Raw genomic sequence first — 18,088 nt, 5'->3', positions numbered from 1 at the left:
CAAGGACACCGAAAAAACCGTAGGTTATCGAGTCAAGTGTCCTGTTATTTGAATTGTGGTTGAATTCCGTTGTGGGTATGTTCTGCCGTAGGATCGCAACCGACCGCACGAGCCTGGCGGGGTACGTCCGGTTGCATAAGACGGTAGTTGAACCCGCAGGTTCTGCTGGCCAAATGAAACCCGCCTAAACGGAAACACCAGCTCGGTTCCTCGTAACGTTTCCTGTGATCCCGTAGGCAGACCCGGGTGTCCCGAGGACAGTTCGTTGCGACGATGAGAATGTTGCCGTCGAGCATCTCCTCCTCTGCTTTTGTAAGATGACGAGATCTCAGATGTTGTTCGCTGGGGAAGGTGCTGCACTGTCTTCGACCCGGATGGCCGATCTGAAAAAAAACGAATCCTACGGCAGTATTTTGTTCTTTTGTATGTGACCAAGTTATCCAGTTTAATGATATAATAGTATAGAATAAAAAAAATAATTAAAAAGTAAAATCACACTAAGATAAAACTGAAACACACACACAAAGAAAACAGAAAAGGAAAAAAAGTGAAAACTAGGGTAGTTATAACATAGGCGAACAAGCTCTATTATGTGTATTCTGGTATGCGCGAGGACCCGGAAGTGAATTAATTGTTGAGGGGTCATATTTCCTTAATAAATGTAAGCGAAGCTGTTTTTTAAAAGAGGACAAGCGTGACAGAGACTTAATATCGTGTGGTAATTCTTCCCATACTTTTGGACCTCGATGACAAATTGATCTTGTGCCGAACGCGGTGTTCAGGTTCGGTTCGGGTTCGCTTTGTTTTGTTTTACGGGGTTCGGGTCCGATTCCGGTTTAAACTATACATATATATATATATATATATACAAGTATATATTTTTTCGGGTTCGCGTTTTGTTCTGGTTCAGGCAAATTAGCCTACCCCGTCCGAACTGGTTTTCGGTTTTTGAACTGGTTCAAATCCCAATTTATTTTTATGACTAATTCTATCCATCATCTACATGGCTTAATAACGTCCAAAATTTTTTGACCATGGACTGCGTGACACATTCAAATTCGTTATTTTCAAAACGCCCTATAGCTGTCATCTCGCGTATTCTTCAGTGCGTTGTTCTAAAAGGATTTTTGCTTGATCGCTTACGATTCGCGTCCAACACCAAAGAAAATATAGGGTTCAACTCTGGTTCGGGTTTTTAGGAACGGGTTTAGTTTCGGTTCGACTCTCAGGTTAAAACAATACAAATGACGAAATGAGCAGCGCTGATATACACGAACCAGCAAACTTGTTATTGTGAAATCTTGTCACACTGTCGTCAGTTGACACAACAAATACTATGCACATTACAGATCTAAACATATCGATGTGTTTAAGACATGGCATAACAAAAAATAGTGCGAATGTACGAAATGCAATGAAATGAAATCAGTAGTTTCAAAGACAACGAGAAGAATATTTCGGAAGAATTGCCAGTTTTGATGAAATCTGAAGCAAATTGCTAAAGTATTGACTCTGAACAACATGTAGATATACATAGGTAAAAGCCGTATGTTTCAACACTATTACAAAAATGTTGTGATAAAAGTACCGGTAGACTTATAAATTTTAAATCTTGGCGCTAGTATGACGTCAAACCCAATGCCGTAAGAATAGTCATCCATCATTGGATTGCGTTAAGTTCTTCCGCATGGGTCTCCTTTATTGAAACTTTGAAGTTGTTAAAAAAGCCTCATGTTATTTTGTTATTTAAAAGTTTCGCTACCAAATGTCTGTTGTCGCTCTGTATATGTCAGCACATTCAAAAATAGAAACTATTGTCGCGAAATGGAAATGAAAAGTCATTTTACGAGTACGGCCTTATTTCTGGGAATGTTTTGGTTTTCTGGGGCAATTTGGGAGTTTACAGAATGTTTAATTACATTTCTCATGTTTTGAACAGATCATTTATGTCCTTAAAAACGAAAAAGGCAAAATGAGTTTGGTGCAGATTTTGGAACAAACTGTTTCAACAAGTAAGTCATTGTGAAATACGCACCATTTGTTGCAAAATATATTTGAAAAACCTTGCATTAATTTACACATTATATCTGCTTAATTGCGTTGTGTTTGTTACTACAGGTGTGCTTGGTCATTGTGTACAATTATACCTTTTATGATACCTTGTCTACAGTATTTTTTTCAATATTTTAACCTCCCTTGAATTTTTGCATGGATATGCAGTTACTTTATTGTTTATAATGTTTGTATTGTTACCACTTAATTTTTTTTTTTCAGATCAAAAAGAACTTACAGATGCCCAAAATTTCCTTGAACAAGCTGCAAATGCAAACCGAGCAGAATTTTTAGTTGGTTTATGCCAAGTTTTAGCAGATCCCAGTCACAGCCAGGTTGCTAGAATTGCTGCAGGTCTTCAGGTATATATGTAACATAAGTCTTAGTATTTGACCAATTTAATTTATGTGGACAGTTTTTCAAACAATTTTGTGTGGGGATGGGTTGTTATTTTTCAAACTAACTTTTTTCTGTGTTTACAAAAAATTTTTTTTACATTATCACCATTCACCAGTACATGTCATAATAACAATAGAATCATTTAAATTATTCTAAATAACACAAAATTAAGACAAATGTTGAGGGTGTTAGGTTTTTGAAAGCCTTTTTTGAAATTAAATTCCTTTAATCCTTTACCAAACATGTCCTAGCATTCTTGCAACACATTTATGATAAGGCTGGTACTTGTGCACCAAAATATACTTCACTTCATTAGTAACAAAGAAAACACACTCTGGTAGTAATCATTAGGTCAGAAAAATATGCAATAAAATTCCTACCCACACATGTCCAGAAAATTTGTCACATTAAGTTCAGTTACGTTTTGTTGTGTCATAAAAGTTACTCAAGTCTATAATTATCATACAATTGTGACACTTGTTTCTGCCTGTAGCTGCTATGTGTTTTGATAAAATTCTAATAGTTTTAGTTGAGTTAGGAAGTGGAATGTAAAGTTTTTAAATGCATGGGTAATATGTACTTGTTTATGGTAAGGTAGTGCAGTTAATGATAAACAAATTAAAAAAAAACACTTTTTGTATGTTGCTTTGAAATTAGATAAGCACGGGCAAAAGAATAAAACTTATGCGAAACAGAAACAATGCATAATACAGTTTAAAAGTTTTTGAGCAAATAAAATTAATCCAGTGGTGGTTTTGGAAAGAAATCTCTACTCATTGATATCAGTTGAGATGTCAAATTACATAAAAAGTAACATTCTTTTTACTAATCCAGGTCAAAAACTACTTAACATCAAAAGACAGCTCTGTGAAGCAACAACACCAACATCGATGGCTGTCATTGGATGAAGCTGCTCGACATGCCATTAAAAACCTGGTTTGTTACAGTTTTGATCTGAAACTTGTAGAGTTTACTCTTAGCAACTTTTTGTTGGACCCAGATTGTTGACTGGATATTGAATTTTTTACTAGTTGCGTTGGGTTATGAACAACAATACTAAACAATATATTGTAATGGAATAATACAGGGGAACACAACCTGCAGTCCCAGAGAGGCAATTTCATGTGACCTTGAACTTGCAAACTTAAACACATGTATTGTTGGCTGTAACATGAATAAAAATAGTTTTTTTGATGGGCTATAAAAATTGTAACAATCCCGAAGCCTTATGTGCCAGACCTTTTGTAAGCCTTTTATAGGTAAACAATGCAGAACAACGTCGAAAAATTGTCCCAATACAGATAATGATGTTATAAACAGTTAAAAACTGTTTGCCATACTATTTAGCTCAAACTGTGGATCAATTTAAAATTAATCTGGGCTTATCAGGTGCCATTATATGGTATCCTATTTCTACATGTCAATAATGTACAAACAAAAACAGTAATGCACTCTGCCACCATTGGTGAAAAAGGATTTACAATGTGGCCATCATGACATAAGTTTGGTATACTTTTTTAAATAAGATGATGTTAACATGTTTGCTACCTGTTTAACCTCAATTTAATCGTCGCATTGTGACTTTTAGGTTCTCCATGCATTGGGAACAGAAACAAGTCGGCCATCTTCAGCTGCGCAAGTTATAGCTGGAATAGCCTGTGCAGAATTGCCTCTTGGTCAATGGCAGGTCGGAAAAATCAAAGAAATAATCATTTACTGCAAGACTGTTCATAAATAAAACAACCAATGTGTTTCTAGGATCTCATAAACAAGCTGGTTCAAAATGTTACATCTCCAGAAAGCACTGAACATCTAAAGGAGGCTGCACTTGAAGCAATAGGATACATTTGTTCTGACATGGTAAGCTTAACATATTTTTTCCTGAAAGGACATGGTAGATATGATCAAGCTTTCAAGCATATTTTGCTATGTCAAGGGTTCCCAAAAGCAGACTGGCAAAAATAACTAATTCTAGTTGCCTAATTAGAGCAAAATGAAGGTAATTCTTATTCTAATGTAATTTAGAAATATTGAGTAAGCTGTAATTCTAATGTAATTTGCAGTTTTTTGAAAAACGCTAGTTTATCCAATGCCATTTTTAGGCATGTAATACTAGCATGTGTGTCATGTCCAATGCATTCAAAGCCCAGTCACCAACAAGACCAAACCACATCATTGAAACATATTTTTTAGTTATACTTGGCACTGTGACGAACAATACGTACAATTCATATGTCTTATTCACTACTTCATGAGCTGTTGCATCATAATGCAGTCTGGTAATAAAAGGGAATACAGTTTGTCTGTCTGTTGAAGTAAGCTATGCTGTCCTAAAATTTCACTAACTTAGCATCATCAGCTTATGGAAACCAGTATTCCATGTTTGTTTGTATCTGCAGTCAATAATGGTATGTATTCAAGTCATACAATGCAAAAGTAGTTTTTACTGGTTTTAGCTCAGACTAGCATACTTAAGGTGTAAAAATGTAAAAATGAATAAAATAATAGACCATTTTTGAAATGATGCTGTTCAAGAATTACTTGACATGAAAACCACATTAATTTTGTGAAGAATGTGCAAATGTTGGAGTTAAAATGTAAAATAAACTGCAGTTGGTTTGTGTAAATCTAATTTAGTCCCTTTTCTTGAAGAGTACACTGCTTAAAGTTATTTTTTTTTTTTTTTGGCGAAGTTTGCCCATGCACTTTTGGCATGAAATGTTTGATGGATTTGGATGAAATCTTTTTCTTTTTCAGTAGATGTGTTTCTTTTGACTCGATAGCCCCAGCAGTCACCTTGTTGGCTTCCAAATAGTAAAACATTTTTTTATGACGAAAAGTTTTTGGTGTTTAATTTTGATTTGAATGCGTGTTCAATTTCTAGTTTTGATAAAGTGGTAATTTACATTATGATCTAATTTGAAAAACCAAAAACCTAGTTGTCCTATACAAAAGTGTAGTCCAGATTGGCATATCAAACTAACCATAAACATTGTTGTGTCAGCTAAAAAAGGCTAGGTGTTGAAAAATTGAGATAAAAATGGTCAAGATTTTTAAGACCTCTGTGCTAAAAAACAAAACCCTTTGGTTCGCTCATCGAAGAGTTTCATGTTTATATCTGTTTTCAATTATTGCTAAAGTCAATACAAAGGCGCTGCGCATGTCTACAGCATGGAAACTTTTTAAGCATTAGTCAGTCAAGATGCACTGGTTTCGTTGGTAGTTGTAACATCATGAAAGTTGTGTCTATATGCCATAGTTAAATTACCGCCATTGAGTGGGTTTCACCTACTTGTATTACACATAAAAACAACCAGCAATACAAATGAGTTGTCTCGAATGTCATCCGGCCGGTGTACATGTTTCAAGGTATAATAAAAAAATGTGGCCATACAATAAAGCGTAAAACATCTTACTGATGACTATTATTTTTTGCTTGACAACTTTTTGCCAAATTGACTGTATGGGCGTAAATTTTTCATGTGACCATATCTAATTAGTAAGAAGAATATTGATTGTATTGCAATGCTATGTCGTTTTATTAAGTTATCACTCACATTTTTAGTTTTGGCGAAGGTTTTACACCTATGACATGATATAAACCTAATAAGCGTGCTTCGGTTTTGTATATGTCAAGCAAAACTTTGTTAATCAAAGTAAAGATGAAAAAAATAAACTTGACTTTTTTGCAAAATAAATGTTTTTTTAAATGCTCGATGTCAGGTTGGCCGCCGTATGATCACGGGTTACTTAAGGTCAACTAGTAGGTATTACAAACACAGTTCAGAACTTTCTTTCTTCATAACGTAGCGTTTTTTTTTTGACAATCAATTTAGGAATCAATACTCAAGGCATGTATAAATTAGGCTTAACGGTATTGTTGAACACTCAGGACGGCATGCTATTGAAAACGGTGTCAAAAGGTCAAACAGTCGTTTGGCGTGTGCACCCTGAGAGGTTGCTACAGGTCAATGGTACTCGTTTTGCGAAACAAAGTTAAATGAAAAACAATTTGTTATGTATACACTTGTAGCAAATTGCTTTTTAATTTTAAGTGTCTGTAACACAACTGTTACAGCTTTCTAAAAAAATTGTGTTCAAAACCCGACCTTGGACGACAATATCTGGGTCAAAGCAAGAGATTAAATTAAAGTATTTGTTACGTTTTTTTAATGTTTTTGTAATTATATGACAATAATAGTGCAAAAAGAATACAAACAATTTTTTTTATTATTGGGTTAATGTTTTCTAAAAATTTGTCCTTAAGAATCTAAAAAATCACCGCAACATTTGTTTACTGTCAATCCGCACAAACACACATGTGGGGACCCATTTGTTTTTGTTTACAAAAACAATCATACGTGTAGATCAAATGATGTGTATAGTAAATTGGTAAATATCATATAGAATATATATAAAATGGAAGTATATCAGAAAGCCACTCTTCTAGTTAGTTACTGTATCTATTTTAATTTACGCAGGAACCTGAACACCTAGTTTGTCATTCCAATGAAATTCTAACAGCGATTGTCCAAGGAATGCACAAAGATGAACAGAGCAACCATGTAAAACTGGCAGCTGCCAACGCAATGTTAAACACTCTCGAATTTACTAAAGAAAACTTTGAATCTGAGGTATGTTGAATTTTTTATCTGCTATGCTGCACTAGTGTAATAACAGTTTGTCCAGAAATTGTAAAAATAAAAAAATGTTCGGACCAACTTTAAAAAAATCTAAAACAAGCAATAATGCTTTTCCACGATGCCCAGAATATTAGGCATATCTTTTAACATTTTGCAGCACAAGAAGTGTATTACATTATCAGTGTTTTACTTACTTATTGGATATGTCTATTTTTACTATTTAATTTTTTTGTGATTTAATTCACTTTGCAAACATCTACAGACTGAAAGAAACTTTATCATGCAAGTTACATGTGAAGCTACCCAAGTAGAGGACACAAAGGTAACATAGTTTATTCATTTTCTCAGTTGACTGCTTTAAGTTGTACTGTAAACGTCAATTAAACCGGGTTCGATAAATCTGAATCTTCCCATAATTCGGACAAAATTTGAGGTTCAAATAATTTGTAGTAAGGCCTGAAATACTCAACATAATCTGAAAAATGCTTTTTGGTCTTCACAAGTTTGGATTAACCAAGTTTATGGTATTTATGTTTACTAGAATTATTCTGAACAATTTAGTTTACTTTAGTACATAAATTTTCTTTCCTTACGGTCGAGGAAAGAGTCATTTAAACGTTTTTAAATTTACAAAAATGATATGTTGTCCGATATTTTTCCTCCCAAAGTTTAACCCCTTATGACCCAGTGGTTCACCCACAGGCCCCTGAATTGTAAAATTCTATGCTTACTAAAGTGCATAACGCAGGAGATTCATACTTATTTGAATGGTGCAATGCAAAGCATTTAAAAGAAATTGTAACTGTTAGGTGTAATCCAGCCATGGAACAGAAACAAACATAGTGTATCAATATCTCTTATTTGTATTTAATAGTTTATATTAAACAGAAACAACATTTAAACATTCATATAGTAAGGAAACTTACTTCAGTTCATTTTTAAATTCTTATTTCATGTACATTTTCAAACATCAGTAGTGGTTTAATAACATGCTTCAAAAACATGTTTGTTTTCAGATTCAAGTGGTCGCCCTGCAGTGTATGGTAAAGATTATGTCTCTCTACTACAAGTATATGGAAACTTACATGGGCCCTGCACTGTTTGCAGTAAGTTATATGAAATTTTCATACCTTTACTATGGTACGATTTACAACATACATTATCTGTTGCAAACTTATGTTTTTAAAATTATGCTAGGGCTTTGTTAAAAAAACGGTTTGGTGTAGATATTGTAAAGGGAAATATTAGGTCATAAAATTAGCAGATGAAAAGACCTTCAAAATTGAATAATTTTGTGTATATATCTCATTAATGAGACAACCTGGCCAGTACATCATTACATGTGATGAGTAGGTATTTCTGATTATTCAAGATGATCACGATCCTTGTTATTATGCATACTGAATTCCAAAACAAAATATTCTATAAAAAAAAATATATATATATATAGATTAATGACAAAAAACAAATTGGCAACGGGGCTATTAACCAATATTCTATGTTTTTTTTACCATTGTCTCACAAAAAATATATGTATACAATTAAGTTTTTTCAAATAATCCAGGTGAATTGAGTTTAGTTTATTTTGCTTGCTGACACAATTGTATTGAATGTTCACCTCTTCGAAAATAACTGTGCAACAGTAAGATGTTATAAACGTCACAAGGTTTATGTAGTTATCTATTTTGATTAAATTTATTGATTAAACAATTTGGGTTTCAGATAACTGTTGGTGCAATGAAATCCAGCCAAGATGAAGTTTGTCTGCAAGGAATTGAATTCTGGTCAAGTGTTTGTGAAGAAGAAATGGATCTTTCTATTGAGCTGAACGAGGTAGTGCTTTTTTGTTTTATAACAGCACAAATTATTTTACCTGTCTGCCACTTACATTGACATGGCACCAGTGGTAGGATTCACATTTTTGTCGGCCGGTTCTATCACAAAAGTCATATTTTTCAGCCAGTTCTGTTACAAAAAGTCCATTGACAGTAATGCTAACTGGTCCGCTGATCTCAAAAAATTTTGTGAGACTGTTCTATAGAACCGGTGCGAACCAACTGAATAACACCACTGTATGGACCAACAATAAACCCATCTAAAGATTCGGTTAAAAAAAATTGGTCTCAATATCTAGTGGTCATGGATTTGAGTTCCACCTGAAGATATACATTATCTTGCTGTGTTGCAATGTTTCAAAACATTGTTCAAGATTTATTAGCTTTTATAGCTTTTTAGACTACAGTTGTAAGTTGGACTGGACATTTCATGGTGCTGGGTTCTAGCTTAGTTGCAACAAACTGGACTTGGTTTTGGCCTGAATTTACACATGTTAAGTTGTGCTACAATTTCACCAACTGAACTTAATCCAAAGTTTTTTTGTTTAAGGTTGGATTTTGGGCTAGTATTTTTATGTTTGAGTCCCAGTATTAGGTCCACTAGATACTTTGCCTTAGACTTTTCTATTATCTTCTGACAATGGACTAAAACAAAAAGTGCAAATAGAAGGAAAATCTTGTAAAAAGAACCTTGCCTGTGAGACTCTGGGTTAGCAAAAGACGTTGAGACAGTATTCATTTCCTTGTGATATTGAGTCATACAATATGTAAATGACCAATATTTTGACTGTTTAGGCTGCAGAGGCTGGACGGCCACCAGAGAATATCAGCAAGTTTTATGCAAAAGGTGCATTGCAATATCTTATTCCAATCCTCACCAGTATACTTGCACGACAGGTGAGATAATGCTCTTGTGTTTTGTAGTTCCTGTTGCAAATTGTTTCTGAATTTTAAAGAATCTATCTTACAAATGCCCCTTTGTCAAAGACATAATGAAATCCTTGAGTTTTTTAAACAAAAAATGTTATTTAAGTTACTCTAACTTATATATATATAAAAGCATAAAAGCCAACCGCTTAGCCCAAGAGAACGCAATCAGTTTAAACCATTTGTACAAAATACGGTTGGCAACCACTTCAATACTCATTTTAGGTGTTGTAATTGTAACATTTATATATGTGGAAAATCGAATGATTAAATTATTTAATGCTCATTAATATTATGATTGTGCAATTCATGCTGCCTGCAATACTAAATAGCTTTTCCACCATGATCTCTGGTTTTGCTTTAATGCAGGAAGAATTAGATGATGAAGATGACTGGAATCCATCGAAAGCAGCAGGAGTTTGTCTTATGCTCCTTACAACCCTTTGTGAAGATGATGTGTTGCCACTGGTAACTTCATATTGTACAATATTGATATCAACAACATTCTATCAGTGCAGAAATATACTGAGACAATATATTGACTTAAGCTGTACAGGCACCAGAAGTATGCGCTTTTCTACCATCTAACGCATTTTACGACTGTCATTTTCGGCCCATCCCTAGTTATTATGGAACCAACTCAGTAGGGGTCACACTAAGAGCCGAGTCAAGTTTATTTATTTGCATAGTCACTTCCTCAGACATATCCATATTATACCGTTTTGTAAAAACGCAAGGACACCCAAAATAACATGAGTTATCAAGTCAAGTGTCCTATTATTTAAGTGATGCTTGAAGTGTACTGGGTATGTTTGTCCACAGGATTTGTAACCGAACGCAAAAAAAGATATGAGGCAAAACTTTTGTACCATAAGTAGTTTTGGAACAGTTAATTATTGTGCAGTTGACATATTGCCATCAATTGCAAAAAAACAGCAAACCTTAAATTAGCTGTGTTGACAGTCTTGATTAAAACCAATTTACTTGCAGTGAGTAAAGTTCATTTTTTACCAAGACTTGGCATATTTCAAGTCATAAACCATTGAAACTCTGACTTACACCTGTTGTGTAAAATATATTTAAAATGAGTTGTGACTTGAAAATTAAGCTGAAAATGTTTTTTTGCAATGCTGTATTCAGATGAATGAATTATTGTGTTTGTGATTTTTAGGTTGTGCCTTTTGTTACCGAACACATAACAAATACTGATTGGAGGTTTCGAGATGCTGCTGTCATGGCATTCGGTAAGAAAATTTATTCAGCTTGTTGATAGTTGTAAACCATGCTACTTGCTTTATTAAGCACAATTGTATTACAGTAGAAACAGAAATAACTAAATCACACTTCGTTTTAGAGATACTAAATCACACCAGATGTTTTAAGCGCAATGATTTATGCCTACCTTTGTCGGGAATAAACATACACTACATTGTGGAGGTTTTGAATGTTGCGCATACTAATGTATTGTTACATGAATATATGTATGTTGTGAAATTCATTGGTGCAGCTAATATTTGAATAAACATAACATTCAAATACAACCCTACAACCCTACAACCCAGTTTTGTTGCACTTCTGCCAACCAAGCATGTTAACAGTTTTAATTACCATTTGTACTAATTTTTTTGTGTGTAGGATCCATATTGGAAGGGCCGTCCACTGAGAAACTAACAAGTATTGTTGAGCAAGGAATGCCAATGTTTATATCACTGTTGAAAGATGAAAGCGTTGTTGTACGCGATACAACTGCATGGGCCGTGGGAAGGTTTGTAATATTGCTGGTAGCATAAATATAAAGTTAAGCACAGAAATCATGCTTCTGAAAATTCTGACAAGACATGTTATAGCTATTTTCTTTGAGTAAAATATTCTTAAACTCGGACAGTGACAAAGGTTGCAGAAATGTTGAAAAATTATGAAATTCTTTTCTGAGTATGTTTAATGTTTTACTTGTCCTGGATAATAATGGTTGCAATCTTTGTTGGTGACAGTCATATTTTTGAAAGTTTTTTGAAAATTATACCTTTTTGATCTTTTAAAAGTAGTGTATGTTTCAATTTTCTGGTAAAATTTTTAAAAGTTGATTTTAATTTGGAATTAAAAATAATTCCTCATATTTTGGAAGTTTTTTCAAAAAAAGTGAACCATTTAGTTGTGAGGGTTTTGACAATTTTTCTTACAACAGGATTTGTGAACTGATTCCTGAAGCTGCTTTGAAAGAAACTTTCTTGATGCCTTTGCTGGCAGCAATGACAGAAAGTCTTACAGCTGAACCAAGAGTAGCAACTAATATATGCTGGGTAAGTAAAAAGTACAAGAAATATCCATTCAGCAAACATGATGTGGTCATTATTGGAACACTGTATATGTTCAGGCATTTTCATCCCTTGCTGAGTCAGCATATGATGTAGCTGATGTTGGTGATGAGGACCCAGAAACTTACTGTATGTCACAAGTTTATGAAAAGGTTGTAGAAAAACTGCTGCAGACAACTGACAGGTAAAATCAAAAATCATATTTCCACAACTAAACTGTCTTTATCCAGTAACAACTGCAAACTTCTGATTTTCCTTCTGTAGGAGTGATGGACATCAGAACAATCTAAGAAGTGCAGCATATGAAGCTGTTATGGAAATGATTAAAAACAGTCCGAAAGATTGCTATGAGACTGTGCTAAAAACCACTGGAGTAATTATGGAAAGAATTCATGCTCTACTTCAAATGGAGGTAAATGCCAATTTTAAACATATAATTAGACAGATTTTTAAATTCTTTTTTTTAACATGGCCATTGCCAATACTTCGCTTTTGGGCCAGATTGTTTCATAAAATTTTGTTTACATACCATTGAAATAGGCTCAATATTACTGTCAGAGAAATACTTATACTTCAATTTTTAGTCCCACATTCAGTCAACAAGTGATCGTTCTCATTACAATGATTTACAATCCCTTCTTTGTGCAACTCTTCAAAGTGTTTTGCGAAAGGTCAAAGAAGAACATATTGCAGGTATTGTTCAAAGATAAAAAACTGTACCCTAAAGTATGAACGAATAATATCTAGTCGTTTATTTGTTAGTGGTTCGTACCAGCAGATATCAATAATAAAGAAAAAGCAGAGTGTTTTGTGCATGTAAAGCTGAATTTTAGCACAATGACATGGTAAAAACTGTAAACAAGCAGTGTAATAGGTTAAATTGTCACTTCAATATAAACACGCAAATTGTTTGGCATTCCATGAAAAACCACCTCTTGCCAGGGGTTGCCGACCCTTGATCTAGATCAGTGGTCTTCAACCTGTGGGTCGCGACCCCAAGTGGGGTCGCCTAAACGTTTTGGGGGGTCGTTATATTCAATTTATTGGCGTTTACATTTATTAGCAAAAAACGGTACGTTTTTGTTCTAGTTCCCTGCCTTTGCTCATGTTTTGCTGTACAGCTTGGTACCTCATGTCCCAATCTAATCATTGTGGTGCAATAATGTATATAAACCACAAGTTGTCCAACCCTTTGTTACGCGATAGAGCCATATGAATGACATATTGTGTCCAAAATAATACAACGGGTACAGGGAAAAATACATAAATTTACTGATTTCTGCAAACTGGTGGGCTTTAACGCAAATTAGCTTGGCTAATTTAAACAAAATTTTAGGATCTAACATTGATCGTAATAATGCACTCGGAATTCTAATGTCTAAAGTCTACTTGAAAATTAAGCGGCCATATTTGCATGAAAATAGGAATAGTATGGGGTCCCTATCGGAAAAAATAGGGTCGCATGTAAATGCTGATTTTACTTTCTTTTAAATTGGGGTCGCTTTAAAAAAGGTTGAAGACCACTGATCTATATTATATTACTTGTGGTCTCTTATCAAGGCACTAATTGAGTGCTTCTATGAAGTTTTAGACACAGAAAAAGCAAACAATTCTAACTTTACCAATCACTTTTTGTTTGGTTTAACCTGTTGGTATGGATTGTAATTTATCTACTTGGTGCAACCTTCATATATTTTCAGATATTGCTGACAATGTAATGGCCTCCCTTCTTCAAATGTTGAAATCCAGTACAGGATCTGGTGGTGTGCAGGAAGATGCACTCATGGCAGTGGGAACTCTAACTGAAGGTACAGTTCCTTACATACTTAAAGTTTGCTAAGTCTGGAGAGGACTATATCACCAGTCTTGTAGGTCGGTGACTCATGAGTAGTTTTTGCGGAGATAATAGACTCTTTTTAAGTTGTGGTACACTTTACAACCTATAGCTACAGATTTCTGTCATTAAACACTATCTTTTATACTGCGGTTTATTGTGCATTTTGTTCAATAAGTTTAGCCACAAAGAACATGGAAATGATAGAAAATGTTTTTATAGTCTGATTCAAGCATGTTCTGAAATTTTTTGTAAGCTTCAACAATTGTGTCCATTTTGTGATATTATAAACGAAATTGTAATTACAGTTGTCAAAGATGGATTTATGAAATATGCTGATGCCTTTAAGGAGTTTCTCATTGCTGGCCTCAAGAACAAAGCAGAATACCAGGTAAAATAATCTCAACTTGAAAAATCTGTTTCGCCGAGTTGCAGCAAATTGCAAAACCAGAGCCTGTCCGTGTTGTTGAATAATGGGGCCAAGTTGCCAATACCAAACACTGCCATTTTTGACACTCAAAAGTGATGGTTGATTTTGGAGATTTCCAAGCATAACATTATGTAGAAAATCTTAAGTCATGATCAAACTTGTCTACAACCTTTGAGCATCGTGACACGAACCTGTATTGTTACGTTGTGAATGTGTGACATCATAATATTCAAACACACAAGGCCGAACGACGAATAACATGAGATGTTCGTTTTTCGCTCAAACAGAACATTTCGATCCCTTGCTAGCAAATCCCATAATGTGTAAATATACATCCTGTTTTAACTTTATTACGTCACACAGGTATGCATAGCAGCAGTTGGAGTGGTTGGTGACATCTGTCGTGCAGTGGGTCGCCAGGTCTTGCCCTATTGTGACGAAATAATGACTGAACTGCTGACGAACCTATCAGATGCCAGCGTACATCGGAGTGTAAAGCCACATATTCTTTCTGTGTTTGGCGACATTGCTCTCGCTGTAGGAGGAAAATTCTCGAAGTACTTAGACATTGTGATGCAGACACTGCAACAGGCCGCCAGTGCTCATGTTGATAAGGTAACCTTATGCGTTCATATCAAATTTTAGATCTTTGTTTCTCACCTGATCCGCGAACTTGATTAAGCCTCCAACCGCCTGATCACACACAATACACACTTTATTATTTAACATTTTCATTTAGTCCTTGAATAAAAATAAACTGTTTCAAGGCCTGTAGTAGACTGTAGATCAGGGGTCGGCAACCCCTGGCTAGAGGTGGTTTTTCATGGCACGCCAACCGATTTGCGTGTTAATATTGAAGCAACGATTTAACCTGTTACACTGCTTGTTTATAGTTTTTTGCCTTTGTCTTAAAATTTTGCCTTACATGCACAAAACGCTCTACTTTCTCTTTATTATTGATATTTGCTGGCACGAACCACTATTATTTAGAAAAACGTTGGCACGCGAGGTCATTAACACATGGAAATAACAAGTACATTGGCACGCGTCGCCTCAAAGGTTGCCGACCCCTGCTGTAGAGGCTGGCACACAGTGGTACAGAAGGAATTCTAGTACTGAATATTATTTCACGTCATACACTCGTGTCGTCATAGTCTGTAGTGAATTAGCTGTTAAACAGAATACTTTTAACCTGCGTTTCTTAAACAACAAACTATGTAGTTCACGACCAAACTCTTTGAAAACGAACACCAATTTCTACTTGATTCCTGTAGATTCCCTTGCGTTAATAGTGCAAAACATTATTTTTTTACTATTCTCAGACGGACTATGACATGGTTGATTACCTCAATGAGCTAAGGGAGAGCTGCCTGGAAGCTTACACAGGAATTATCCAAGGACTAAAAGGGGACAACGAGAAGGAAATTAGCGGTGTGTAGCATTAAAGTCTGACCCCATATCATTTCCTCAAAGATAGACATCAATATTGACTGAGCACCCGAAAACCACTCTACAAAAACACTGTAGTCAGATTTAAACTGTTACTTTGTTTTTGTGTTGCAGAGGACGTAGCCTTGGTGAACGATCACATTGTCTTTATTCTGTCGTTTATCGAGAGCATCGCCAAAGACGAGGATCACTCGGAGGGGACTGTTGCTGCAGCCTCTGGTCTGCTCGGGTACCGTGAATTTATTTCATACAATGTTGCTTCTGCTTTAACCTACAATTGCTATGTATAAACTACTGTTAATTTGCAGTCACAGTGTTTGGTATTCGTGTTTTGCAAGAAGTCATGGTTGACGAAATCGCCGTATAACCGCTAGATTATAAGTTGTAATCTTGTGCCGCCCGTTTGAACTAAAAGCATTATTGTCATTGCTTAAAACCACTGGAAACAGATAAAATAAAATTTTGGTTTGCGAGAATGCTAATGTCGAAAAACATTCTGATATTAGCGCCCTAAATACTTAACTTATTTGTCCCTATTAACCATTATAAAAGAAAAAAACCCAAAAATATGCTATATTTCTCAAAGTAAAAATAATGCCTTAAATTTGTGACCTGTTGGTTTTACAGTTGCTGTTCTGTAAATTGTCCGTATGTAACACAATTTCATTATTGTTTGATGAAGGTACTTCTTTACTGAAGTATCATTCTTTAAAAGCCTTTTCTGAGACAACAAACTTTCTGGCAATACGTTTTTTGACCTCCTTTGCTTATTTGTAGTGATCTGTGCGTTGCGTTTGGACCATCTGCTGGAGCAAACCTATCCAAGTTGATTCAATCAAAAACAGCCATAGCTGACTTGTTGACTGAGGGACGTCGTTCAAAAACGTCGAAAACGAAGAGCTTGGCAATTTGGGGAACAAAGGAAATAAGAAAGTTAAACAGGGAATGACCAAAACTTAAAGGTTGGGCGCTAATTTTTATCCTGTTATCACCAGTAAAAGTATTCAAATTTTATATTGTCCTTACACATTTTCTGCTGAGTTAGATGTATTACGTTTAATTGCAGAAATGTGTTTTACACTTTTTTTGGTCTAAAAAAACACTTTATTTTAAAACCTACCTCTAAAAGCGATATTATAAATTACAAATGTTTTATTGATTGTTAGATACAGTCAAATCGAAAAATTGTAACAATACGTTGTCCAAAATAAGTTTCTTGATTTCATTGTATATTTCCACTTGTAAAAATCATATCCATTTTTTAACACACACTTTTTTTCAGACAGCAAAAGCAGCGACTGTTCGCCCTTTCTTCGGCTGTGCGTGCGTTTGTGTTAAATGCCTGACGCGTGACCAAAATGTGACATCACAATTGCGTGTGTGACCCCGGCTGTGACGCAACAAACCCCCTTTCTGTGGCAAATGCGTGAGTGTGTATGTTAGCGGTATGCTGGTATGATTGACACTGTGCCTTAAGAGTATGTGAACCCCGTCTGCAATAAACTGCAGTCTCAATGGTGTTTCACCGAATAATGCGAGTGCTTGCTGTTTTGAATGCATTGAATGCGAATCTTACAAATGCCCAGTTGACTGCCATAAACCGACTTTTCTGTGTTAAAAAAAGAGTTTGTATCATCTTGAATGGGTGCTACTGTAAAATCCAACTTCAAGTGTGGATATATATCTTTTGAGTTCAGTGAAAATTGATGTCAAATGTACAAGTTCGTCAAAGTTCAAATCCTACTGATCCAACCATCTTTGTGTCTGTGTGAAAGAATGCGGCCCCAAATCCCCCGGTCAAAAGAGTTTCTCTCCTATTTGTCTGTTGTGTATGATGTACTTTTCATTTATGCGCCCTTTAATGAAGTAAATCCAAAACCTAAGTTTGTGGAATTTTAGCTTTGCAGCAAATCGCAATACTTCAGGCTGAAGAATATTTTTCATAGTTTTTTAAGAGCAAAAACGTTCGGTTCCTTGAAGACCATGGTGTCCTAAACCGGCTGTAACAAATACAATAATTATTTAACATGCCCCCTTCTTCAGAAATTGCAATTTATTCATAATTTCATTGCACAAATTTTAATTTTATCATTTTTTTGGTCAAAACTGATGCCGAAACCGGTACTGAAAAAGTCTCAAAATAAGAAACAGACAAAAAAGAACGAGACAGCGAAGAATATACGTCTTATTGTTTTGACCCAGTT

General features: G+C 35.0%; 1 protein-coding gene across 1 annotated transcript; it reads left to right on the top strand.

Annotated features, from left to right (window-relative positions):
* Positions 1-1,773: 1,773 nt before the first annotated feature.
* On the top strand, positions 1,774-17,767 carry LOC145204673 (importin subunit beta-1-like). Its single transcript, XM_080077267.1, has 24 exons — positions 1,774-2,012; positions 2,275-2,414; positions 3,286-3,387; positions 4,040-4,138; positions 4,210-4,311; positions 6,933-7,085; positions 7,357-7,416; positions 8,111-8,200; positions 8,817-8,927; positions 9,725-9,826; positions 10,226-10,324; positions 11,028-11,100; positions 11,492-11,621; positions 12,042-12,156; positions 12,231-12,355; positions 12,436-12,583; positions 12,756-12,864; positions 13,872-13,979; positions 14,314-14,396; positions 14,799-15,050; positions 15,758-15,866; positions 15,999-16,113; positions 16,662-16,846; positions 17,167-17,767. The coding sequence occupies exons 1-23, from the start codon at positions 1,973-1,975 to the stop codon at positions 16,831-16,833; spliced, it is 2,637 nt and encodes an 878-aa protein (XP_079933393.1). The 5' UTR covers positions 1,774-1,972; the 3' UTR covers positions 16,834-16,846; positions 17,167-17,767.
* Positions 17,768-18,088: the final 321 nt, after the last annotated feature.

The sequence above is a fragment of the Phallusia mammillata genome, chromosome 8 (genome assembly GCF_965637545.1).
Source record: "Phallusia mammillata chromosome 8, kaPhaMamm4.hap1.1, whole genome shotgun sequence".
Classification (NCBI taxonomy): Eukaryota; Metazoa; Chordata; class Ascidiacea; order Phlebobranchia; family Ascidiidae; genus Phallusia; species Phallusia mammillata.
The sequence above is the reverse complement of the archived record's forward strand: the minus strand, read 5'-3'. Positions and strand labels throughout refer to the sequence as shown.